The 27,465-nt window shown below is 36.5% G+C and overlaps 1 protein-coding gene across 2 annotated transcripts in view; it reads left to right on the top strand.

Annotated features, from left to right (window-relative positions):
- The window catches only part of ASAH2 (N-acylsphingosine amidohydrolase 2), a 126,112-nt gene extending 101,564 nt beyond the window's left edge, over positions 1 to 24,548 (top strand). The window contains exons 19-23 of one of the 2 annotated variants that reach the window (XM_027111913.1): positions 2,560 to 2,655; positions 4,725 to 4,871; positions 18,557 to 18,616; positions 21,327 to 21,415; positions 23,381 to 24,548. In XM_027111913.1, coding sequence (XP_026967714.1) covers positions 2,560 to 2,655; positions 4,725 to 4,871; positions 18,557 to 18,616; positions 21,327 to 21,415; positions 23,381 to 23,573 — 585 coding nt within the window. In that variant the 3' untranslated portion in view covers positions 23,574 to 24,548. Of the gene's footprint in view, positions 1 to 2,559; positions 2,656 to 4,724; positions 4,872 to 18,556; positions 18,617 to 21,326; positions 21,416 to 23,380 lie in introns of those variants that run through there. The other variant, XM_027111914.1, reaches the window with a different exon arrangement.
- The last annotated feature ends 2,917 nt before the right edge of the window (positions 24,549 to 27,465 follow it).

Below are 27,465 nucleotides of genomic sequence, written 5' to 3'. Positions count from 1 at the left end.
GGTAAGAGAATGATAAGCCAGAGGTTGTATTTGGGAGTTCTAGGTTGACCATTTCCAAGTTCAGGTCAAAATTCTAGTCTCACTGACTTCCACTTTCTCTGAAATAAATTACTCTGTCAGGGGCACTGATAATAAGCCTGGGTTATGGCATACAACATTCCTAACTCTATCCTTAATACTTCTGGTGCCTTAAACTTCTGTAGAACCTGGGAAAAACTCCCATTGATAGCTTCTCTTTATTGAGTGCACTGGCTAAGCACCTTGCAAATGTGATCTTACATAGTCCTCACAATTAGCCCTGACTGAAGTAGGGTATTATTATATCCATGATACAGATTAAGAAACAGAGCCTCAAAAAAATTAGGGAGGCTGCTGCCTGGTAATGCGTTTTTGTTTACAAATAGTACAGAAAGTAGCCCAAGTACTTTTAAACAACAGTAGTTAAAAATGTGAAAATGGTGTAGAGTTCCACAATTAATGGTTTCTAATACATCTGCAGGTATAACTTGGCAATCCATACTGTGGCACACAGGCTACCCCTTGACAAATACTCAGTAATTCCAGCAGTAGAGTCTGCCCTGCTGCCCTCTGTTGACTTTACTGAAGGGTCCCTGCCTTCTAGGAAATCCTGTTGAATAAAGGTTCTTAACTGGGGTAAACTTAGATGTGAATAAGTTTTCACATATCCACTTTTTCATTTATCTGTAACTGTCTTTTAGCATCTCTTTCAATTATGAATGTAGGCAACAAATGACAGAATATCAGCTGTACCTCTGACTTTTGTCACCAATAGGAACCATGAATATTTTTCATATCACAAATAGTTACTGCACATCTGGAAATACCTTTTACTCTCATTGCTATTTTAAAATCACAGTAGTTATTAGATCTGCTACTAGATCTTGTTATTCAGTAGCATCATACAGAAGCACAAACATCACTCTGTTGCAAAATTTGTTTATTATTGTTTGATTTCAGTTGAATGGGTTTCCTTTGTCAATCCATGTATTTTATTTTATGTGTTTAGAAATGTTGCTCTGAAAGGGGTCCATAGGCCTCAACAGACTGCCAAAGTAGTCCAAGGTGCAAGTAAAGTTAGGAACCCCTACTAGCTAGTCTCCTGGTTAGGGACATGAAAAGATTAGTATTAATTAACTAATTAACTTATTCAGTCAACAGATATGTTTTGTGAGAGATACTGTACTAGCCACTATCTGGGCATAACAATGCCTTGCCCTCAAGACCACTAGAATTTATGGGCCAGTAAAAGACATAGAAGAAAGCAGATGATTACACTTCTGTGAAAGGGATGCACAAGGTGTTGTGAAAACGAGGAGGAAGAGCACCAGTTTAGACTGGGTATTTGAAGTTGGGGACTGGCAGATTTTCACGAAGATGTAGAATTTGTCCAAGTTATTGAGAATGAGTAAGGACTAATTAAGCAAATAAAAGTTAGGGAGGGTGTTCCATATTGAGGGAGCTACATACACGAAGGTCCAGAGGGGCAGACTTAGTATATTTAAGGGGCCATAATTAGTTGAGTACCATGGAATTAGCATGATGACGGCAGTGAGACAGGGGCTAGAGTGGGAGGCAAGGGTTAGATCGATGGAGAGTCTTTTATGCTGTGCCTCAGAGCTTTGATTCAATAAGTAAGATTTTGGGGAACTGCAGTAGAATTTAGAGGAAAGAATGCTCTGTTGAAATCTGTAATTTAGAAAGCTCACTGGGCTGGCAGTGTAGGAAATGAATTGGAAGGACAAGTGTAGAGGCAGAGAACTGATTAAGAAGCTGTAGTTATGATCTGGGTGAGAGCTAAGGGTTTGACCAAGGTAAAGCAGTAAAAAAGAGGAAAATGAAAAAATTCAAGAGATGTTAAGTAATGATGGCTTGGAGACTTATAGGATATAGGATGAAGGAGAGAGTGGGGTCTAAGCTGACTGCAAGATGATCCTGGCATGGGAGACTGGAAGGATGGCCTTCACTGAGATGAAGAATGTTGCAGGGAAAGCTGATATATTTGGAGTGATGAGTTCCAGGTTAGATTTGATGAATTGGAGGTTTCTGTGGAACAACCAAAGCCTTGGCGCTCAGGTAAAAGGAGTTGTATTTGGTTCCATTTTATAGTTCTATGATGGTTAAATGTCCTTCTCCAGATAGTTCCATCACCCCCCAGTTTATCCAGGAGTTACTAAGACTCTTATTTTTCCTCATTTTTTTCTCCTGCTGTACTCTTTGGGGGAAAACATTTATATTACAAGTACTTAAGATAGACATAAACTCAGGAGCTATTACTCTCTTTCAGGTTAACTGGATGGTTGGTCCAAATGGCATAAGCCAGGAGAATTCTTCACTGCCTTGAACAAGTAGTTGATGGGAGCCATTTACTTTTGCTGGTAAATGGAAATGCCCACTCTCCTTTGTCATAAGTAGTCTTGAATTATGTCAGTTTGGATTATGCAAGATGTGCAGTCATCACCCCTCACTAAAATGCAACACCTCTGTAAATGGATCGAAATACGCAGAATGGTATAAGACTCTGTTCTGCCTCTCCTGCAGGCTCAGCGGTATGAGGCAGCATCCACAATTTATGGACCACATACTCTGTCTGCTTACATCCAGCTTTTCAGAGTCCTTGCTAAGGCCATTGCTACGGTAATCAAAAATTGTATGTTTGTGTGTCTCAGGGGTGGGGAGATGCAGAGGGAAGCAAAAAAGACCTTAGCTTTGAGTGTTCAGTTTCTTTGAAAATCTTTATATTTAAAAATATTGTAGCTGTGAGGTATCTCTAAGAAGTGAAACTGGTAAAATAAATTCAGAGTCAGTTAACATCTTTTGGTAGTGACCATTTTTCATACCTATTATCCTCCCAATCACCTTGTGAAGTATGGAGGTATTTTTCCCCATTTTTCAGATGAGCCAATAGGTTCAGAGATGAGAAGTGATCAAGCTTACTATAACTGTGAGTTGAACCAGTGCTCTCTAATCTTGGTCAGTTTCTCTCCAGTTGCTTCCTGAATTGAGTGGTTTATCAGTTCTGAGATGCCCATTTTCCATATTATAACATCTCTGAAATTGGGATGTATTGGGTTGGCCAAAAAGTTCATTCGGTTAATGAATACGTTGTTTTATAAAGTTCTTGGTGAAAATGAAAAATGTCTTTTACTTTTACCTAAAACTGAAGAAACTTTTTGGCCAACTCAATATCTTCCAATCAAAGGAATCTTACAATTATAGTTAGTAGCATGTTTTCACTTTCTTGGTGGTTCTAATTGTATCTACCTAAAATCTGTACACCTAAATAAGTTTACTTAAAGGAACTCCACTTGTGTAAATCTTCCCTCTGGCATATAGTTTATGTATGAAGCTTCACTCTGGTGTCAAAAGATTAGTCAATAAGCAGGATAAGGACTTTAATGTGATAAATGGACCCTTGTACAATACCACATAAGCCCCAATAAAGGCTGTGAGGCAATGATGGCATAGCAAAGACAATAAAGCCCTTTCACAGAAAGAGCTTGGATATATTAAATTGAAACAAAACTGCTGTTTCTGTAGGTCAAAATAGTGAAATATGGGCAATTTCATATGTCTCCATCTAATTAGTTATTGACTGTGTATTTGAAGTTTCAGTACAAGGTATTTACTTCAGATATATTTTAATTATCAGGTTATTGTTTTATCATAATATTCTTTTCAATTTTAGGTCTGATAATTTTTTAAAAAACAAACTATTTTTAGTTTTCATCATAAAAGCTAACTATTTGTAGAATATTCAGATTATACAGAAAAGTATAAACCTCTAACCCATCTCTAGAGATAACCACTGTTTAACTTTCATGCAATTACAGGTTTATAGCTCTTCCCATGGAAGTAGAGTCATCAAATTCTATAGTGATATTTAGGAAGAAAAGTGTGATTCATTTTGTGGAAATTTGTTTCAGAATTTTACAGTTACGTGTCTAAGAATATCTATGTGATCTTGAAAAAAAAAAAACCGCTGAGTATCTGTAAGCTTATCTTCCCATTTGCAAAATGAGAATGATAACGAGTAGGTTATGTGGCTGCTGTCAAGATTAAACATATAAAGCAAGGATTAAAGTACATCAAATCCATATGAGGACTATTTAAAATTTGAGATTAGAATTTTGGTGACACTATTAAAGGTGGCAAATTTTGTGGAAAGTATAGATTAAACCAGTCATGATACAGGCTGGTCTTAACTTTTAAATTAAAAATATATTTATTATATTCTTTAATGAGCACAGAGAAGGATTTAGGAAAAAACTTGGTAGTGACCTTGGATAAGAGAGACTCAACACTTTTTAAACCTTAGAAGAATAATTACAGTGTCATGTTACAGAGGCTTATCATGTGTTTCTCTCCAGAGTCATACAGTTAAAGAATGGCTGTCCCAGAATCTAAACTCGTGGAGCATGATTCCTAGCTTACACTCTAGATTATACTGCCTAGGGGAGTGAAAGTGTTACCTGTGACTGACACTTTCTTCTAGTCACAAAAGTTAAAATTATGGACATCTAGGCTCCTATTTCAGCAGAGTTCCCCTCGCATTTTGTTGCAGTTGTTAGCTCTTGGGAAGAGGGAGAGGGAGTGGGAAAGTGAGTGTGTATGTGTTTGCTTTAATGAAGGCATTTTTGGGGATCTGGGGGGAAGGGTCTTGACTCTACATTGTATGCTTCTTAAGCAAATGCTCTCTGTTCTAGGATACAGTAGCCAATCTGAGCAGCGGTCCAGAGCCTCCATTTTTCAAAGACCTGATGGCCCCATTAATCCCTAATGCTGTGGATAGAGCGCCTGTAGGCACAACTTTTGGGGATGTCCTGCAGCCAGCCAACCCTAAATACAGAGTGGTAAGACTCGCAAAGAGGTCTTGGGATCCTTCAGAAGACTGTGTGGGGATGGGGGGAAAGATGTTTAATGTCACCACCTGCCTCGAATCATGCCTCGGACCAGCTGTTAGCAATAATTTAGAAAATTGTTCTTATCTCTGCAGAGGCTCTGAAAACATGAAAATGGGGAAGTATTTATTTTTCAGTTGGTAATTGTGGAAAATTGAATTTCTAAAATTCAAATTATTCCTTTTCTTTTTAAAGGGATTGTCCTGGAACCATTCATTGTAGCATAGAAAAGTTGTCTATGATATGTCAAGGATAGGAAAAGCACATAGAAATGAAACAGGATTTCTACCACTACTATCTGATATAGAGCTTGTGTCTTGCAACTTTGCTAAATCATTTATTAGTTCCAATAGATATTTTTGGTGTGGATTCCTTAGAAATGTCTATGTATAGTATGTCATCTGTGACTAAGAACAGGTTTACTTATTCCTTTATGAATTTCTTTTGTGGATGCCTTTTAATTGTTTCCTTATTGCACTGGCTAGAGTCTCCAATGCAATATTGAAAAGAAGTTGTAAGACTGGACATCCTTATCTTGTTTCTAATCTTAGGAGGAAAAGTATTCAGTCATTAAGTATAATGTTTTCTTTAGAATTTTTGTAGATGCCCTTTATCAGGTTAAAAAAATTCCCTTCTGTGTCTAGTTTGTTGAGAGTTTTTATGAAGAAAAGGTGTTGAAGTTTTTCAAATCTTTTTCTGTGTCTACTGAGGTGATCATGTGGTTTTTGTTTTTTATTCTATTAATAGGGTGTATTGTATTGGTTGATTTAAGATATTAAATAAATACCCTTTAGTAATGGTATATAATACTTTTTACATGTTGTTAAATTTGGTTTGCTAGCATTTTTCTAAAGAGTTTTGTACTCATGTCCATGAGGGGCATTTGTAGTCTTCTCTTCATGTGTCGTCTTTGTCTGCCCTTGGTATCGGGGTGACACTGGTCTCAGTAAAGGATTAGAAAGTGTTTCCTCTTGTATTTTCTGAAAATGTATGCAAAAGATTGATGTTATTTCTTCCGTAAATATTGGATGAGGTTTACCAGCAAAGTCATTTGAATTTGGGCTTCTTTTTATGGCAAAATTTTAAATCACTAATTCAGTTCCTTTACTCGTTTTAGGCCTATTCAGATTTTCTGTTCTTGAGTCAATTATGTGTCTTTCTAAGAGTTTACTTTGTATTTAGGAATTTTCCCATTTCATATAATTGTCTAATGTGTTGGGATAAACTTGTTCATAATATTCCTTTATAATTCTTTTAATTTCTGTAAGGTCAATAATGATGTCCCCTCCTTCTGCCTGATTTTGCTGACATGTCTTCAAAGAGCCATCTTTTAGCTCCATTGGTTTTATCTGTTTTTCCATTTCACTGATTTTTGCTCTAGTGTTTCATTTCTTTCCTTCCGCCTGCTTTGATTTTATTTTGCTCTTCGTACACCCTCTTCTTTTGCATTTCTTAAGGTGGATGCTTAGGTTATTTTTATGTTTTAGTGTCCTTTTTTAATTCCTCTGTTGGTTTTTTACTATGTACATTTTTAGCTGTTTTCCTGGTAGTTATTTTAGGGACTTGAAAAAGAACTCTGTTTCTTCTCTTTACACTCCACTCTCAATACTTCTGACAGCAGATGTGTGGAGGTTTCCACCCACCAAGTAACTCTCCAGTTCTCTGTGGACACCAATTTGATGTCCTACAATTCAATTCAATTCTGATGGTATTTACTTGGGGTTGGCACAGATCCCACAGGTTAAGGGCTCAGTCCCACTAGACTGCACCCTCTCCCTCACCTCCCGCTCCCCATACACACATATTTCAGACACCAGTGGCAAATCCAAGTTGTCACGTGTGCTTCTAACAGCCTGGCTATAAATTGGAGATTCCCATGTCCTCCTCCTCAGGTTTAATGACTTGCTAGAATAGCTCACAGAATTTAGGAAAATAGCTTACTTACCAGATTACCAGTTTATTATAAAAGGTTACAACTTAGGAACAACCAGTGGAGAGATGCATAGGGCAAGGTATGGGGGAAAGAATGCAGAGCTTCTTCAGCCATGCCACCTTCCCAGAGTCTCCACATATTCACCAGCCTGGAAGCTCTCCAAACCGAAAACTTTAGGGATTTTTGTGGAGGCTTCATTATGTAGCCATGATTGACTAAATCATTGGCCATCGACAGTTAACTCAACCTCCAGCTCTTTTCCCTTCCCTGGAGATCAGGGGGTTGGAGTTGAAAGTTCTAACCCTCCAATCACAGCGTTTGTTTGCCCCCATTCTGAGGTTATGCATAAGTCTGCAGCCACCAGTCATCTTAATAACATACAAAAGACACGTTAGCGGAGATTCCAAGGGTTTTACGAGCTGTGTGCCAGGAAATGGGAGCAGAGACCAAATATATATATATGTATATTTATATCTCACGTCACAGAGCTATAATACGCATCTTAACTAACCACAACCGATTTTAATATAATACTAACTTAATTCTAAAAAATACAAAAAGATTCTTCCCAAATGTCTTTTTTCCCTTTCCCATTTTTGGTGATATTGTCACATATTATATCTACATGTAAATGTAATAATACAGTGTTATAATTATTGTTTTATAAAAGCTTATGTCTTTTAAAGACATTAAAAAAATCTATGAAAAAGTATATTTAGGGCTTCCCTGGTGGCGCAGTGGTTGAGAGTCCGCCTGCCGATGCAGGGGACACGGGTTCGTGCCCTGGTCCAGGAAGATCCAACATGCTGCGGAGCGACTGCGCCTGTGAGCCATGGCCGCTGAGCCTGTGCGTCCGGAGCCTGTGCTCCGCAACGGGAGAGGCCACAACAGTGGGAGGCTCGCGTACTGCTAAAAAAAAAGTATATTTATAGAAAAATTTTATTTACCTACATATTTACCAGTTCTAGTACTCTTTATTTCTTTTTAAGAATTTGTATTATCATCTAGCATCATTTTCTTTCAGCTGGAAGGACTTCCTGTAGTATTTCTTGTAAGACAGTTATACTAACAACAAATTCTCTCAGCCTTTGTTTATCTGGAATGGATTTATCTTATCTTTGAAGAATGGTTTTGCTGCATTCTTGATTGAAAATTTTTTTTCTTTTATTACATTGAATATGTTATCCTGTTACTTTCTGTACTTCACTCTCTAATGGAAAGTCAATTGTTAATTTTATTGTAATTTCTCTGTAAGAAATGAATCACTTTTGCTGCTTTCAAAATTTTCTTTTTGTCTATGTCTACCACTAGTTTGCTACAATATATCTAAATGTGAATCACTTTGTGATTATCCTACTTGGAATTTGTTGAGTTCCTTGGATCTATAAGGTAACATTCATCAAATCTGGGAAGTTTTCAGCCATTATTCCTTCAAAAAGTTTTTTGTTCCTTTCTCTCTTTCTTCTAGTTTTGGAACTTCTGTTTTGTGAATGTCAATATACTCGGTGTTGTCCCACATGTTTCTGAGGCTCTGTTAATTTTACTTCAATCTTTCTTTCCCTCTCTATTCTTCATATAAGATAATTTATGTTGATAAATTCTAGTTCACTTATTCTTTCTTCTGTCATCTCACATTTGCTGTGAAATCCCTCTAGTGAATTTTTCATTTCAGTTGTTGTGATTTTCAACTCCAGAAAATTCTCTTCACTGTGTCTTTGTTTGTTAAATCATTATCCTTTAGTTCTTTAAACCTGATTTATATTAGTTCTTAGAACATTTTAATAACAGCTCCTTTGAAGTCTTTGCTAAATCTAACATCTGAGGACACAGAGAAGCAGTTTTGATTGTTCCTTTTTTCCCCTTAGTATGGGTGATACTTTCTTGTATGTACATCTCATTTCATTGTTGTTGTTGTTTGAATACTGCATGTTTGTTGATATATTGTAGCAACTCTGGATTCTAGCTTCACTTCCCCACCCCAGAGTTGTTATTTTCGTTTCTTTGTTTGCTCATTTAAAACTTGACTGGACTAATTAGTAAAGTCTGTCTCTCTTACAGTGTATGGCTGCTATATCTTTGCTCAGGTTTTTATACTTGATTTTAAGTCTCACTCTCAAGTGTTGCTTCTGTGATCACAGAACTTAATGTTCAGCTGGATATTGTTCAGAGTTTGTATTTAGGTGGCTCAAGGAGTAAGAATTTCAGTCTCTGCTGATGGAACTGTGTGGGCTAGGGTATGCATTCAAACTTCAGACCATTTTCAGTTTTCCCCAAATTTTAATTTCCACTGGGATCTCTTATATCTCCTCTGCACATACATCCAGACATTAGCCAGGGATATATGGGTGGTTTGGGCCTGCTCTCTTCTCTGTGTATGATCATAGCCTCTGATTAGTCCAGGATAGGATAAGAGCTTATTAAAACCATGACAGTTATCTTCCCCACAAACTATTAAATCACCAATTACCAGTCTAGCCACTATCCCTCAATGTTTGCCTTCCACTGAGATCACCACTTTAAATGGCTATGTTCCAAATTAAGTAAGTTCCTTCTGGCAGCAGCAGAAAAGCTGTTGATTTTATGGCCTTCCCTGCTCTGGTTGAAATATAGTACTACAGAGGATGAGAGCAACCCTGGTAAGAACACCAAAAACTTCCACTGTGCTTACCACTAAGTTTAGTAGTTTTAATGAACAAACATTTCTCAGCTTTTGGTTGATAATTGAAGTGCTAAAATGGTTATTTTTAGAGTTACATATGATCCAGCAATCCCACTCCTGGACATATATCCAGAGAAAACTCTAAAATGATATAGGCACCCCAGTGTTCACAGCAGCACTATTTACAATAGCCAAGATATGGAATGGAAGCAAACTAAATGTCCATTGACAGATGAATGAATAAAGAAGATGTGGTATTATATAATATACAATAGATACTACTCAGCCATAAAAAAGAACGAAACAATGCCATTTGCAGCAACATGGATGGACCTAGAGATTATCATACTAAGTGAAGTAAGTCAGACAGAGAAAGACAAATATCATATGCTATCACTGATATGTGGAATCTAAAATATGATACACATGAAATTATTTACAAAAGAGAAACATACAGAGATAGAAAATAAACTTTTGGTTACTAAAGGGGAGAGTGGGGAGGGAATAAATTAGGAGTTTGTGATTAGCAGATACAAACTACTGTATAGAAAATAGATAAACAACAGGGTCCTACTGTTGCACAGGGAACTATATTCAGTATCTTGTAATAAGCTATAATAACCTATAATGGAAAAGAATATGAAAAAAGTATATAACTGAATCACTGTACACCAGAAACTAACATGACATTGTAAATCAACTATTTCAAGAGGTAAAATAAAATTTAAAAATGGTTATTTTTGACAGTGTTGTCTATTTATATAGTTGCTTTTTAGGGAGGGGACCTACTGACCTCCTCACTCTTTCATGTCAGAAACGTCTGTTCTATACCACTACTGTTTGAATTGGCACATTATATTTGTAGTGGGGTTGTCTCTCACAGTTAAGGTGAGTGTGACTAAGCAGGAAATTGTGATGGTAAGAAGAAAAATCAAGGACAAGAACGCTTTTAAGGGTTAGGAAAATTTGGCTAACTGGATACAAATTTTATTTTTTTAAGTGAACCATGATATTGGCTGCAGGGCTGATTGCTCTATATAAAGAATATACTGATTTTTGCAGAAAATTCTAATTGTTGTTGAAACATTTTGCTAACCATTGGTGAGACTGGCTAATTTGATAATCTCACTGGTGAAAATGAAGAAAATTAGAAAAAATAAATTAATGCTAGTTATTCAGGGGAGTTAACAGTAAAGTAAATAATTGAACAGCACATCTCAGTTTAGATGGTCATCATTGATTATGAATCCATGGACTGTTTTTATTAAAAAATGTTTTTAATTGGGCTAGGTCTTAGAGGATGAATAAGAGTTCACAGAGCCTGTCAAGACATACCACCTCTAGGTATATGGACTATAGAGGGCCTAAGGTGGAGCAGCAGTGGGAAATTACCTGTAAAAGGTCTTGTGTGCCATAGTAAGTCATGTGAAGACTTACTTGTTTGTTGGTTTGTTATTTTAAAAAATATTTTTATTGATGTATTATTAACATACAATAAACTACATATTTAAAGTGTACAGTTTGGTAAATCTTCACTATTAAGGCCATTTACTTCTTTTTGAATGATATTTAGTTTCTGTATCTCAAGGAATTTGTCCATTTCATTTCATCTAAGTTATTTGAATTTGCAGGTGTAAAGTCATTGCCAATTTTTCCTTATTATCTTTTACATATCTATAGAATCTGTATTGATGTCCCCTGTTTTATTCCTTGTACTGATAATTTGAGCCTTCTGTTTGATTTTTATCTCTTGATCATTCTGGCCAGTGGTTTTATTCCATTGATATTTTTCTGGTCTTTGTGTTACTGTCATATATTTTACTTTTATATGATTTATCACCTCCATCATGGATTGTTGTTATTTTTAAACAGTAGATTATTTTTAAAGAGACTTAAATAATAAGAGAAAAATATTATATTAACTCACAAATTAACAACTGACCTTCATTTCTTTTTGTAGATCCAAATTTCCATTTAGTGTCATTTTCTGTTTGCTTGAAGGACATCTTTTAACATTTTTCTTTCTTCTTTTATATGTTTGAAAATGTCTTTATTTTACTTTCATTTTCATTTTTAAGAATATTTTTACTGTTTATGGAATTCTTGGTTAGCAGTTTTTTTCTTTTAAGACCTTAAGATTTTGCTGTACTGTCTTCTGGTTTGCATTGTTTTCAGTGGGAAAAAAAATCTGCTGTCATCCTTATGTATGTTCTACTCTGTGTAATGTGTCTTCTTTTTCCTCTTGTTTTTAGAATTTTTTTCTTTTTATTTCTAGTTTCCAGCAATTTGATTTTAAGGATCCTTGATGTCATTTTTTTTTATGTTTCTTGTGCTTGGAGTTCATTGAGCTTCTTGGATTTGTGGGCTTAGAGTTTTCAGCAAATTTGGAGAATTTTGGCCATTATTTATTCATTATTTTTTTCTGAATTTCTTCCGCTCTTCTATCCTTTGGGAACTCCAATTACCTATATATTAGGCGGCTTGAAGTTGTTCCACAGCTCACTGCTGCTCTGGTCATTTTTTTTCAGTCTTTTCCCCTTTTGAATTCTGTATGGTTTTTATTGCTGTGTCTTCAAATTCAGTAATCTTTTCTTCTCCAGTGTTTAATTTGATAATTCCATCTAGTGTATTTTCTTTATAGATACTGTAGTTTTCATCTCTAGGGGTTTGGATTAGGTCATTTTAAATAAAAATCTTCCACATGTTTACTTAACATGTTCATTCTTTCTGCTAGATTTTTGAACACACAGAATAGTTATAAGAACTGTTTTAGTGTCCTTGTCTACTAATTCTATCATCTAATTCATTTATGGGTCAGTTTTGATTGAGAGTTTTCTCATTATGAGAAGAGCTTTTCTTTCCTTTGTATGCTTGATAATTTAGATGTCAGACATTGTGAATTTTTATCTTGTTAGGTGTTAGATGTTCTCCTATTCCTGTAAATATTTTTGAACTTTGTTTTGGGGTGTTATTGAATTATTTGGGAAGAGTTTGATTTGGGTGGGTCTTCGTAAGTTTTTAGACAGAGCTGCTTTTATTCTAGGGAAAATCTCTCCACCATGCACTTAAGGTAGAATTATTTTGAATTATGAGTTTTCCCATCTGGCTGGTGGGAACAGGAACTTTTCACAGTTCTCTATGAGCCTGGGATTTTCTCTCTGTTTCTTTTAAATGATTCTTTTCCTAGGTTCAGGTACTTTCCTTACATGCATGCAGAGTTGAAGGGAGCCTTCTGCAAATCTCCAGAGTTCTCTCTCTGTGTACCTCTCCTTTCTATGGTCCTCTCTTTTCTCTGTTACTCTACCCTATGAACTCAAGACCACTTGGTTGTCTTGGACTCCCACATCTATTCCTTAACTTACATAGACTGCCTAGCATTGCTTGATTCTGCCTCCTTATGCTGTGGCCTGTAAACTCTCTGAAGGCATAAAACTGAGGCAATTGTAGGGCTCATCTTTTTCATTTTCTGTCACTCAAGGATCACTGTTTTCATACCTACTGTCTTTAAAACCATTCTTTAATACATATTTGTCCAGTTTTTTTAGTTATGTCAGGAGAAAAGTTAAATACACACCTTGTCAATCCATCTTGTATCTTTTATATGTAAGTGTATGTGCAAGTATAAGTCATCTGAATAAACCACATTCACAGAAAGATATACAAGATGAAAAGGCAGAGGGCTATGTACCAGATGAAGGAACAAGATAAAACCCCAGAAAAACAACTAAATGAACTGGAGATAGGCAGCCTTCCAGAAAAAGAATTCAGAATAATGATAGTGAAGATGATACAGGACCTCGGAAAAAGAATGGAGGTAAACATCAAGAAGATGCAAGAAATGTTTAACAAAGATCTAGAAGATTTAAAGAACAAACAAACAGAGATGAACAATACAATAACTGAAATGAAAACTACACTTGAAGGAATCAATAGCAGAATAACTGAAGCAGAAGAACGTATAAGTGACCTGGAAGACAGAATGGTGGAATTTACTGCTGCGGAACAGAATAAAGAAAAAAGAATGAAAAGAAATGAAGACAGCCTAAGAGACCTCTGGGACAACATTCAACTCACCAACATTTGCATTATAGGGGTCGCAGAAGGAGAAGAGAGAGAGGAAAGGACTTGAGAAAATATTTGAAGAAATTATAGTCGAAAATTTCCCTAAAATGGGAAAGGAGATAGCCACCCAAGTCCAGGAAGCCCAGAGCGTCCCATACAGGATAAACCCAAGGAGAAACACACCGAGACACATAGTAATCAAATTGGCAAAAATTAAAGACAAAGAAAAATTATTGAAAGCAGCAAGGGCCAAACAACAAATTGTATACAAGGGAACTCCCATAAGGTTAACAGCTGATTTCTCAGCAGAAACTCTACAAGCCAGAAGGGAGTGGCATGGTATACTTAAAGTGATGAAAGGGAAGAACATACAACCAAGATTACTCTACCCACCAAGGATCTCATTCAGATTCGTTGGAGAAATCAAAAGCTTTACAGACAAGCAAAAGCTAAGAGAATTCAGCACCACCAAACCAGCTCTACAACAAATGCTAAAGGAACTTCTTTAAGTGGGAAACACAAGAGAAGAAAACGACCTACAAAAACCAACCCAAAACACTTAAGAAAATGGTCACAGGAACATACATATCGATAACTACCCTAAATGTGAATGGATTAAATGCTCCAACCAAAAGACACAGGCTTGCTAAATGGATACAAAAACAAGACCCATATATATGCTGTCTACAAGAGACCCACTTCAGACCTAGGGACACATTCAGACTGAAAGTGAGGGGAGGGAAAAAGATATTCCATGCAAATGGAAATCAAAACAAAGTTGGAGTAGCAATACTCATATCAGATAAAATAGACTTTAAAATAAAGAATGTTACAAGAGACAAGAAAGAACACTACATAATGATCAAGGGATCAATCCAAGCAGAAGATATAGCAATTATGACTATATATGCACCCAACATAGGAGCACCTCAATACATAAGGCAACTGATAACAGCTATAAAAGAGGAAATCAACAGTAACACAATAATAGTGAGGGACTTTAACACCTCACTTACACCAATGGACAGATCATCCAAAATGAAAATAAATAAGGAAACACAAGCTTTAAATGACACAATAGACCAGATAGATTTAATTGATATTTATAGGACATTCCATCCAAAAACAGCAGATTACACTTTCTTCTCAAGTGTGCATAGAACATTCTCCAGGATAGATCACATCATGGGTCACAAATCAAGCCTCAGTAATTTTAAGGAAATTGAAATCATATAACGCATCTTTTCTGACCACAATGCTATGAGATTAGAAATCAATTACAGGAAAAAAAACGTAAAAAACAGAAACACCTGGAAGCTAAACAATACGTTAGTAAATAACCAAGAGATCACTGAAGAAATCAAAGAGGAAATCAAAGAGTACCTAGAGGCAAATGACAATGAAAACACGATGATCCAAAACCTATGGGATGCAGCAAAATCAGTTCTAAGAGGGAAGTTTATAGCAATACAAGCCTACCTCAAGAAACAAGAAAAATCCGAAATAAACAACCTAACCTTACACCTAGAGGAACTAGAGAAATAAGAACAAACAAAACTCAAAGTTAGCAGAAGGAAAGAAATCATAAAGATCAGAGCAGAAATAAATGAACTAGAAACAAAGAAAACAATAACAAAGATCCATAAAACTAAAAGTTGGTTCTTTGAGAAGATAAACAAAACTGATAAACCATTAGCCAGACTCATCAAGAAAAAGAGGGAGAGGATTCAGGTCAATAAAATTAGATATGAAAAAGAAATTACAACAGACACCACAGAAATAAAAGGCATCCTAAGAGACTACTACAAGCACCTCTATGCCAATAAAATGGACAACCTGGAAGAAATGGACAAATTCTTAGAGAAGTATAACCTTCCAAGACTGAACCAGGAAGAAATAGAAAATATGAACAGACCAATCACAAGAAATTAAATTGAAACTGAATAAAAATCTTCCAGCAAACAAAAGTCCAGGACCAGATGGCTTCACAGGTGAATTCTATCAAACATTTAGAGAAGACCTAACATGCATCCTCCTCAAACTCCTCCAAAATATTGCAGAGGAAGGAACACTCCAAACTCATTCTATGAGGCCACCATCACCCTGATATCAAAACCAGAAAAAGATACTACAAAAAAACAAAATTACAGACCGATATCACTCATGAATATAGATGCAAAAATCCTCAACAAAATACTATCAAACAGAATCCAACAACACATTAAAAGGATCATACACCATGACCAAGTGGGATTTATCCCAGGGATGCAAGGATTCTTCAATATATGCAAATCAATCAGTGTGATATACCATATTAACAAATTGAAGAAGAAAAACCATATGATCATCTCAATAGATGCAGAAAGAGCTTTTGAGAAGATTCAACACCCATTTATGATAAAAACTCTACAGAAAGTGGGCATAGAGAGGACCACCTCAACATAATAAAGGCCATATATGACAAGCCCACAGCAAACATCATTCTCAATGGTGAAAAACTGAAAGCATTTCCTCTAAGATCAGGAACAACACAAGGATGTCCACTCTCACCACTGTTATTCAATGTAGTTTTGAAAGTCCTAGCCACAGCAGTCAGAGAAGTAAAAGAAATAAAAGGAATCCAAGTTGGAAAAGAAGAAGTAAAACTGTCACTGTTTGCAGATGACATGATACTATACATAGAGAATCCTAAAGATGCCACTAGAAAACTACTAGAGCTAATCAATGAATTTGTTAAAGTTGCAGGATACAAAATTAATGCACAGAAATCTCTTGTATTCCTATACACTAATGATGAAAAATCTGAAAGAGAAATTAAGGAAACACTCCCATTTACCACTGCAACAAAAAGAATAAAATACCTAGGAATAAACCTACCTAGGGAGACAAAAGACCTGTATGCAGAAAACTATAAGACACTGATGAAATAAATTAAAGATGATACCAACAGATGGAGAGATATACCATGTTCTTGGATTGGAAGACTCAATATTGTGAAAATGACTGTACTACCCAAAGCAATCTACAGATTCAATGCAATCCCTATCAAATTACCAATAGCATTTTTTACAGAACTAGAACAAAAAGTCTTAAAATTTGTATGGAGCACAAAAGACCCCGAATAGCCAAAGCAGTCTTGAGGGGAAAAAATGGAGCTGGAGGAATCAGGCTCCCTGACTTCAGACTATACTACAAAGCTACCGTAATCAAGACAATATGGTACTGGCACAAAAACAGAAATACAGATCAGTGGAACAGGATAGAAAGCCCAGAGATAAACCCACACACCTATGGTCAACTAATCTATGACAAAGGAGGTAAGGATATACAATGGAGAAAAGACAGTCTCTTCAATAAGTGGTGCTGAGACAACTGGACAGCTACATGTAAAAGAACGCAATTAGAACACTCCATAACACCATACACAAAAATAAACTCAAAATGGATTCGAGACCTAAATGTAAGATCGGACACTATAAAACTCTTAAAACATAGGAAGAACACTCTTTGATATAAATCACAGCAAGATCGTTTTTGATCCACCTCCTAGAGTAATGGAAATAAAAACAAAAATAAACAAATGGGACCTAATGAAACTTCAAAGCTTTTGCACAGCAAAGGAAACCATAAACAAGACGAAAAGACAACCCTCAGAATGGGAGAAAATATTTCCCAATGAATCAAAGGACAAAGGATTAATCTGCAAAATATATAAAGAGTTCATGCAGCTCAATATTAAAAAACACAACCCAGTCCAAAAATGGGCAGAAGACCTAAATAGACATTTCCCAAAGAAGACATACAGATGGCCAAGAAGCACATGAAAAGCTGCTCAACATCACTAATTATTAGAGAAATGCAAATCAAAACTACAATGAGGTATCACCTCACACCAGTTAGAATGGGCATCATCAGAAAATGTACAAACAACAAATGCTGCAGAGGGTGTGTACAAAAGGGAACCCTCTTGTACTCTTGGTGGGAGTGCAAATTGATACAGCCACTGTGGAGAACAGTATGGAGGTTCCTTATAAAACTAAAAATAGAATTACCATATGATCCAGCAATCCCACTACTGGTCATATACCAGAGAAAACCATAATTCAAAAAGACACATGCACTCCAGTGTTCATTGCAGCAATATTTACAATAGCCAGGTCATGGAAGAAACCTAAATGCCCATCGACAAATGAATGGATGAAGAAGATGTGGTACATACATACAATGGAGTATTACTGAGCCATGAAAAGGGACGAAATTGGGTCATTTGTAGAGACATGGATGGATATAGAGACTGTCATACAGAGTGAAGTAAGTCAGAAAGAAAAACAAATATTGCATATTAATGTCTATTTGCGGAATCTAGAAAAATGGTACAGATGAACCAGTTTTCAGGGCAGAAATTGAGACACAGATGTAGAGAACAAACGTATGGACACCAAGGGGGGAAAGCGGCGGGGTGGGGGGTGGTGTGATGAATTGGGAGATTGGGATTGACATGTATACACTGATGTATATAAAATGGACGACTAATAAGAACCTGCTGTATAAAAAGAAAAAAGAATAACAACAACAAAGTATAAGTCATCCATGGAAAGTTTTGGCTTTCCTTATTTAATTCAGTCCATTTCCTAGATGTGTATGGGAGGGAGATGTAAGAAGTTATCCAAGGCTGAAGAAGCCATTTTAATGTGCTGTCACTAATTTGAACTATAGCTCTAAATCTTCACCTATATCTGAATCTACCAAAAGCAAATCCATTGGCCCAAAATTCTGAAGTAATTTGTTGCCCCCAAATTCCTGTGTCCATTGTTACAAGTGTATTTTCTCTAATATTCTCAGAAGACAACTTCACTTGATTAAACAGAATACAATCTCTACAGGTACCCAAACTCCTAGAAACATTTCACAAATAATGGCCCAAATATGAGCATGGCAAAAAGTACTTTTATTAGAAGTCATAAAATGAGTTTTTATTTTCAGGGAGAAGTTGTTGAAGTTACATTTGTAGGTGCTAACCCGAAGAATTCAGCAGAGAACAAGGTAAGCATCATTGATTCTTTTTACAAATTTAAGTCCACTTTTTAGCCTTTCATTTACTTAAGTATCCCTACAGAGCTTAACAAAATAAAGGTAAAATGTTCCAACTTGCTTTTCATCTTATTTTGTAGGTGTGAGAAAATTTTCAGTGGGAACAGTTAACGTAGAGTTGAGTCTGGGAAAAAAGCCCACAGGAAACATTTAACCGGTTCTACTTACGATCACATATAGCACAATGCATAGAGAATGGCATTGTCTCTTGAGATGATGAAGATTTGAATACAGTTCCTATTTCCATATTCCAATTTTAAAACTCTATTGAATTTGGTAAAATAATCCTAAGGCCAGTGTGACATGTATCTTTGTCTCCTCTCCTCTTCTCCTGCACTCCTGACTCTGGTCCTGCCTCTACTGTTGTGGAATGATCATGGATCCCTGGGTGGACGCTCTACTGGCTTGGAGCCCTGGCCCATGCACTTTACTTTTTCTTGCATTGGCCATTTCCCTAGTTTTTGCTACTGGCACTAATACGGTATTTATTTATTAATCTTGAAAAATGACACAAGAAATACAGATCCCAGGTAAAAACAGACAGTATAGAAGTGCTTAAAATAGAATGTGAAAATACCTCTCTTTTCATAAACATTTTTAGAGGTAATCACTGTTGACAGTTTGTTACATATCATTTCATAGTTTTTTGTTTTTGTCATGTATTTATATATGTATATATGATAAAGTATATATAATATATCTATGAATAAAGTAATTTTACTCCTCTGTAACTTCCTTGGAATGTTCATATGACTACACAAGCAATAACCAGACACATTCTAGTTGTAAAAATTCAAACAACAAAGAAATATATAGAGGAAAAAGAAAGTGGGTTTATGAAAGTGATTTCAAGGTCAGATTTTTTAATAGGGTGGAGAATGCATTCACTTTATCTATGAGCCATTCTTCCCAGAGCCCACTGTCACTTATAATCCAAAATACCTTTCTTCCAAATAAGCCTTCCCATCTCTGTTTATTAAAATATGGTTATTCCTTTGATAAAAATTGTGACAATATGACATTTTCAAATATGATATTGGGGAAATTTTTTCTACCGCTTGGGTAGTCAACATGCACATGTTTGAAATAAGTTCTCTAGGCAGTCAAGTCATGCCAGAATATTTACATGTTTACAACATTACTTTCTAAAGATATTAAAGTGCTGTAGCAAGACTGCAGGATTAGCTGTAATCTGACATCCTTAGGGTAGAGAAATACTATCATCATTATTGCCATGGAGAAACAGGAGACTAAACTGCTTAAAGCGCTATAATGAGAATAGAATTAATTTCTAAGAATGTTTTGGGACTTGGCATAAAACAATTTCTGGTGCCCTTTACTATTAGTAATCATCACTTCCTCACCACTATTTATTGAATGCTTACTCTTTGCAGGTATGACACTAAAGTTTTACACACATCATCACATGAATCTAATTTAATCCTCCCTACTGCCCAATGAGTTATGTTTTATTATCCCTGTTTTACAGGTGAATAAACTGAGGCTTAGAGAGATTAATTAACCTGTATGAACTAATTATGTATCTGGAAAAGATTAAGGTTGGGAGGCGGGGAGAGGATGGTCACATAGTTCACACATTCAGCATCCTAGCCTTGTCCTCTGATCTGCACTCTAGACCTATACACTGGGTCCTACTCCACCCTATCTCCTACTCCATTGAAGGCCTTCCCAGTGTCGCTCTGCCCTAAATGGCCACGAACAGTTCTCTTTGAGAGTCACTGTGGTTATGAAAACTTTTTTTTATTGAATATAATCCATTAGGTGAGTAATTGAAGAATTTTAAATAATCCCATGGCCCAGCTATAAGCAGGTGATCCATTCAGCATTTATTTGAACACCTGTAAATTACAGGGCTGTGATGGACAAAGGTAAATTAGACACAAGTCCTGCCCTTAAGGGCCATAATCTAAAAATTTTTAAGGAAAATTGGAGATTTATGGCCTTTGTATATTTTAATTTATTATGTTATTTAAATATATGCTTTATTTGAAGCTGAATTCTTGGCCTAAAACAAATTACTATAATTTTCCACCGATGTGGAAATTTTTATTTTCCACTGGGAAAATAAAATCTGCTTATGATGTGGGTTTCTAGGAATCCATTATGACAAAATATAAGGGTCGCTTATAGCACCCTAGAAGTAGGAAGATTTATGCATTCTTTTCAATTCTTTCACTAAGGCAGGTATATTTACTAATAATTCATTTACCTGGAGATGAAAAGATGAGGAAATTTTCCCATTTTCCCTCCTAAATCTTGAGGTGAATAGAGAAGGTCTTGGAATACAGATCAGTAAACATGTCATGAAACTGTTTGCTGCCTTTTCTAAATCTTGTTTTATTTCATCTCTTCTTTGCCCTAATTTCCAAAATTTGCTCTCAGCTCTAAAATTATGCTTCATTCAGCTTTCTAAAGAAAAGCCGTGCTTTTTAATAGACTGGATGAATTAACACTCTGAAGACATTGCATAGAATGTTAGAGGAACACCTAAGGATTTGGATGAAATTCTAATACACGTTCATATCAGATATTGGGAGGTTAGCAATGGTCAACAAAGGGGAGTATGGGGTATGTACAATGTACAAACACGTTTCTTCTGTGACTATGCAGTGTCTGATCAGTTATGTTAATTGCATTTCAGACCCATCAGACCTTCCTCACTGTGGAGAAATACGAGGCCACATCAGCAACATGGAAGATAATGCATAATGATGCCTCCTGGGAGACTCGGTGAGCACGTTTATTGAATATTTTGTTTTTCAAGCCCTGAAACGAGTTGGTTAGTCATGCAGAGAAGACAAATGGGAAGACTGGCTCAGTACATGATATTAATGATACCAAATTCCCCAGGAGCCTTCTGGCCATATTTAGTTGATTTATTAGATTTCATTTTGATCCTCTTTTTCTACAGAACAATGTGGTGTGTGCTTCTGTAAGATTAGATGCTAATGAGGTTATGACCTCAATTCTTATAAACATCTGTTAGTTTTGTCTTTTTCCATGGTCACAGACATTACCCCTAAGAGCTGGTTAGCCTTCCTGCAAAGTGGTTGAAAGGGGTGCTGGGTGAAGGTGTTGAGATGGCTCTGTAGAGCCCAACATTCCTTCTGGGAAAATAACGAGTCCATACCTACCATGTATTGCATGTTTGTATATGGTCAGTGATTCTTCATTTGAATTACTAAAACACAAGAAGCTTGAGTGTTTAATTCTTACTGACCCAAGGAGGAAAGGAATGTGCTTATGCAGTTCCCTCAGAGAAACATCTCTCTGTGCTTTTTGTTATCAAATACCTGAGCTGAATAGATAATGTGAAGATTTGAAAATATATTTGAAGTAAGAAAATGTTTCCGTTTCTAACTCTGTAAACTTCATACCACAGGACAGTAGCATGGACATGGGCAAAATTTTTGGCAATTTGTGTCTAATTCAAATCACTTCAAGCTAAGTGACTATTTGTATGTTGGTTTGGTTCCCATGGTTAACTGAAAATAGAGATTTGACCTTGTTGTGGCCTATTTGATAGCCATTCAAAAATATGGGCATAATGTTTCTTCTGATCTTTAGGACTCTAGGGTATAGGTAATCTTTAAACAAGTAATACATACATATTTATTGCTAAAATAAAGTTATACAGATGACAAAAAAGGATGATTTGTTTTCAAGAGCCCACAATCAGAATACCATTCAACACGGAGGATATGTGTAGTCTTCAGCCTTGTTCAACAGCAGCAGTATCACCAGCTATTTACTGAAAGCACTGGACCTGTCACTGAGGAAACATAGGATGCTGAGCACACCCTCTCTGCCCAGGGGATTTGCCCTCCACATAACTGAGAGTATCAGTTAGTTAGCCCATGGTACCTTGCTGTATCTAGAAGAGTAGCTGAACTTCTTGCCATGGTCTACAAGGACCAATGTGATCTGACTCCATCTGTTTCTGTCATCTCAGCCACTCTTCTACAGTTCACTCTGCCCTGATCCTACTCACCTGTGTCCTGTTCCTTGGCTGTACCAAGTCTGCTCCTGCTTCAGACACTTTGCATTCTCTCTTCCTTATTCCTAGAATATTCTTCCTCTAGACGTGTGTGGGTTCAGTTTAAATGACATCTCCTTAGGGCTCCCTCTGTCTTACTTCTTCATTTCACTTATAAATTTTAAAATTATTTGTTGGTTTACTTGTTTATTGCTTTCTTCCTATCTCTGCCCTAGTAGAACATAAACTCCATGAAACTTTGGACCACGTCTGTCTCACTCACTATGGTATTCTCAGTACCTCCAGCATAGAGTCTGGCACATGAGCTAATGAAATATATATTTTGAACAAATGAATCTAGATGCAAAAAGAAGTGTCAAGTTGAAGCAGAGGATGGCAAGGGCGAAAAGGATGCTATAGCAGTTTTAAAGCAGGGGACATCCTGTGTTCTGAATGTCAGGTGAGGCTACCTGGGATGGATGGAATTTAAGTAGCTAGGTAGAACAAGTGAAGATATTTCTACAAATGGCTGTTTCTTAAAGGTCTGCTTCTAGGAAGTATTTACTGTTTTGTTCATTGCTATACTCTCAATATCTAGCATAGTGCCTTGCTTATGGTAGGTACTCCCTTCCTATTCATTGAATGAATAATCATACACTTTTCTAATCACACATTTTTAAGAGTAAAATTGGGTTTGTTTGTTTGTTTCCTGCCAACAGTTTCTATTGGCACAAGGGATTACGGGGTCATAGCAATGCAACGATACAATGGCATATTCCAGATACTGCCCAACCTGGAACCTACAGAATAAGATACTTTGGACACAATCGGAAAAAGAACGTTCTCAAGCCCGCTGTCATACTTCCGTTTGAAAGCACTCCCTCCACTTTTGATGTTGTAACCACTTGGTGAAAAGTTGACAAAGATAAAAAAGTTGATAAAGAGCAGCTGTACTCTGTATGATTTAAATAATCAATTTCATGTGAATGTAACCTATTATGATGACTTCAATAATTGTCCTTGTTTGGGAACAGATAGTTTACTGCTAATGGGACAGGTGTGTGTGTGTGTGTGTGTCTGTCTGTGTGTGTGTCTGTCTGTGTGTGTGTGTGTGTGTGTGTGTGTGTGTGTGTGTGAGAGAGAGAGAGAGAGAGAGACGTGTGTATGTGTCCCATTTACCTTTGCTCTAGTAGATTTTACATCATGGTCTGCTGCCTAAAGCATGATTTCCCTTGGGGCCCTGTGGTTGTTTAAAGAAACAGTTCCCCTCAATATGAAACCTCTGAAATGTTAGTGAGAGTGGTTAAAGATGTGTGAACAATGTTTAAACTATTTATTTATAGAATTATGGAATGATAGCACTTAAAAAGTTTAAAGAGGTCATCTAGTTGGATCCTTCATTTTACAGATGGGAAAATGAAGTTTTATGGATTTAAGATTAGCATAAGGCTAGGACCTTGTCCCTCAGTCACATTTTAAAAATATTATATAAACATTGACCATAAATGTATAAGCCCAGTTAGAGAAAATTAGCATGCCAGTTTTTCTATACTGAGTGTAGCTTTTCAAAGCAGCCACCCTGGAGTTGATATGGCTGATCCAGAGTTTTGTTGATGTTCAAATCATTTCTGGAATTGCCTTCAGAGCCCAATTATGAGAAAGTCAGACTTGTAATATTTTGGTCATGCCTTGTGTTTCCCTAGGTGCCCTTATCCCACTGAATTGTGTCCCGTATTCCCAAGACTTGTTCTAAGTGATTTTTGATTGTTTCACTAATCAAATTCACCCCAAACCCACAAAGTTTTGCTCTTAGTGTAGATACTAAAATGAAAAAAGAATGAAATTAGAACACTCCCTAACACCATATACAAAAATAAACTCAAAATGGATTAAAGACCTAAATGTAAGGCCAGACAGTATAAAACTCTTAGAGGAAAACATAGGCAGAACACTCTATGACATAAATCACAGCAAGATCCTTTTGAACCCACCTCCTACAGAAATGGAAATAAAAACAAAAATAAACAAATGGGACCTAATGAGACTTAAAAGCTTTTGCACAGCAAAGGAAACCATAAACAAGACAAAAAGACAACCCTCAGAATGGGAGAAAATATTTGCAAATGAAGCCACTGACAAAGGATTAATCCCCAAAATATACAAGCAGCTTATGCAGCTCAAAATCAAAAAAACAAGTAACCCAAACCAAAAATGGGCAGAAGACCTAAATAGACATTTCTCCAAGAAGATATACAGATTGCCAACAAACACATGAAAGGATGCTCAACATCGCTAATCATTAGAGAAATGCAAATCAAAACTACAATGAGGTATCACCTCACACTGGTCAGAATGACCATCATCAAAAAATCTACAAACAATAAATGCTGGAGAGGCTGTGGAGAAGAGGGAACCCGCTTGCACTGTTGGTGGGAATGTAAATTGATACAGCCACTATGAGGAAGAGTATGGAGGTTCCTTAAAAAACTAAAAATAGAACTACCACATGACCCAGCAATCCCACTACTGGGCATATACCCAGAGAAAACCATAATTCAAAAAGAGTCATGTACCACAATATTCATTGCAGCACTATTTACAATAGCCAGGACATGGAAGCAACCTAAGTGTCCATAGACAGATGAATGGATAAAGAAGATGTGGCACATATATACAATGGAATATTACTCAGCCATTAAAAAAATGAAATTATTTGTAGTGAGGTGGATGGACATAGAGTCTGTCATACAGAGTGAAGTAAGTCAGAAAGAGAAAAATAAATACTGTATGCTAACACATATATATGGAATCTAAAAAAGAAAAAAAAATGGTTCTGACAAACCTAGGGGCAGGACAGGAATAAAGACACAGACGTAGCGAATGGACTTGAGGACACAGGGATGGGCAAGGGTAAGCTGGGATGAAGTGAGAGAGTGGCATGGATATACATACACTACCAAATGTAAAATAGATAGCTGGTGGGAAGCAGGTACATCTCACAGGGAGATCACCTCAGTGTTTTGTGACCAAAGCACTTTGTGACCAAAGAGGGGTGGGATAGGGAGCATGGGAGGGAGACGCAAGAGGGAGGGGATATGGGGATAAATGTATACATATATACACTGATTCACTTTGTTATAAAGCAGAAACTAACACAACATTGTAAAGCAATTATACTCCAATAAAGATATTAAAAAAAATTAAGTGGAATTCTAGAACTGAAAAATGAAATATCTGTATTTTTTAAATTTTCCCTGTATGGCTTTTGTCCATATTTCTATTGGGTGGATAGTAATTTTCTTATTTATAGAAACTTTTTAAACTTTAAGGAAATTAGCCTATTGTCTGTTGTATATGTTGCAAAATTTTTGTTGTTGTTTGCCTTCTGACTTTGTTTACAGTTTTTCCATGCAGCAATTTAAAATTTTTATTTAGTTGAATTTAAAAATTTTTATGGAAAAAAAAAGAAAGTGATACTGGTTTTAAACGGAGTCCTCAGAGGAGAGGCTCTGAATTCATTTATCTGTCATTTCTTATTCACTCACTCACTCACTCACTCATGGACCCGTTCAATCATAGAATATTTATTAAGGCTTACTCTCCTACCCAGCAATGCACTAGTGCGGCTCTGACAATTAGTGAGATCATATTTAGGATAAATGTATGTGTCAAAAGGTGACTCTTTTTTTTTTTTTTTTTGCGGTACGCGGACCTCTCACTGTTGTGGCCTCTCCCGTTGCAGAGCTCCAGACTCGCAGGCTCAGCGGCCATGGCTCACGGGCCCAGCCGCTCGGCGGCATGTGGGATCTTCCTGGACCGGGACACGAACCCGTGTCCCCTGCATCGGCAGGCGGACTCTCAACCACTGCGCCACCAGGGAAGCCCAAGGTGACTGTTTTAAAGGAGAAAATATTCAATTCAATGTATAAATTTTGCAGAGGCATTGAAAAATCAGTAACCTTCAAGTCACATCTTGTATATCGCCTATGTTGGGTGCTCTAATTTGGGGGTAAATAGGCTCCAGACAACTTGGAGAAAGCTGTTCTGAAAGTTATTTTGGGGTATTGTGAAATACCCAGTCTAATATCTGAAAGAATGAGATATGACAGTCTGACATCAATTGCCTGAAAGTATTAATTGCATTTAAAATTATCCAAGTTAACTAGGAGCTCCCAGTCTGCAAAATAAATTTCCAAAAACTGAGTCATGCTTTTGTATGTGTGTAAAAGCTTTAGCATTTTGGGGAAAAATCAACTTTTAGTTTAAAAAATCTTTCAAGTTTGAAAATAATACTGATATTAATAATAATATTTGCATCCATTTAGGTAAGACTTAAACATGCTATATTGTATTATTAGAATGAACCTGGAACATATTTTGATGAATCAGTACTCTAGAGGCTGTTTCTGTGCAGGTTAACTGCTGGAGGATTAACTGATTAGGATTTCAATGGGTGGTGATCATTTTTCCTAATGATACCATACTTTTTAGGATAAAAGTTCAAAGGGCTAAAAGAGCAGGTGCTTCTGAAAGTAGTTGATCCCAGAAAGACCAATTATATTAGAACCTATGACAATATTTTTAAAAGTGTTTCTTATGACTCAGAAGAGGTTTTGAATTATTTTCTATCCCCTCCATGCCTCCCATTGAAGCTTTTCTCAACCGGCCTGTGATTCCCTATTATTTACTTGCCGCTATGCCAAGGCAACCATTGTCTTACCTACTGCTGATCCTTCGGCACCCCACCCTCTGCCACCAGTGCTATTGGCCCCATATAACCCACAGAAACCTGTTTTCTCACTGC

Source organism: Aethalodelphis obliquidens, unplaced genomic scaffold (genome assembly GCF_003676395.1).
Source record: "Aethalodelphis obliquidens isolate GAN/ISIS:26980383/991018 unplaced genomic scaffold, ASM367639v1 scaffold11, whole genome shotgun sequence".
Lineage (NCBI taxonomy): Eukaryota > Metazoa > Chordata > Mammalia > Artiodactyla > Delphinidae > Aethalodelphis > Aethalodelphis obliquidens.
Note: the sequence above shows the minus strand (reverse complement) of the source record. Positions and strands in the feature narration are given on the sequence as shown.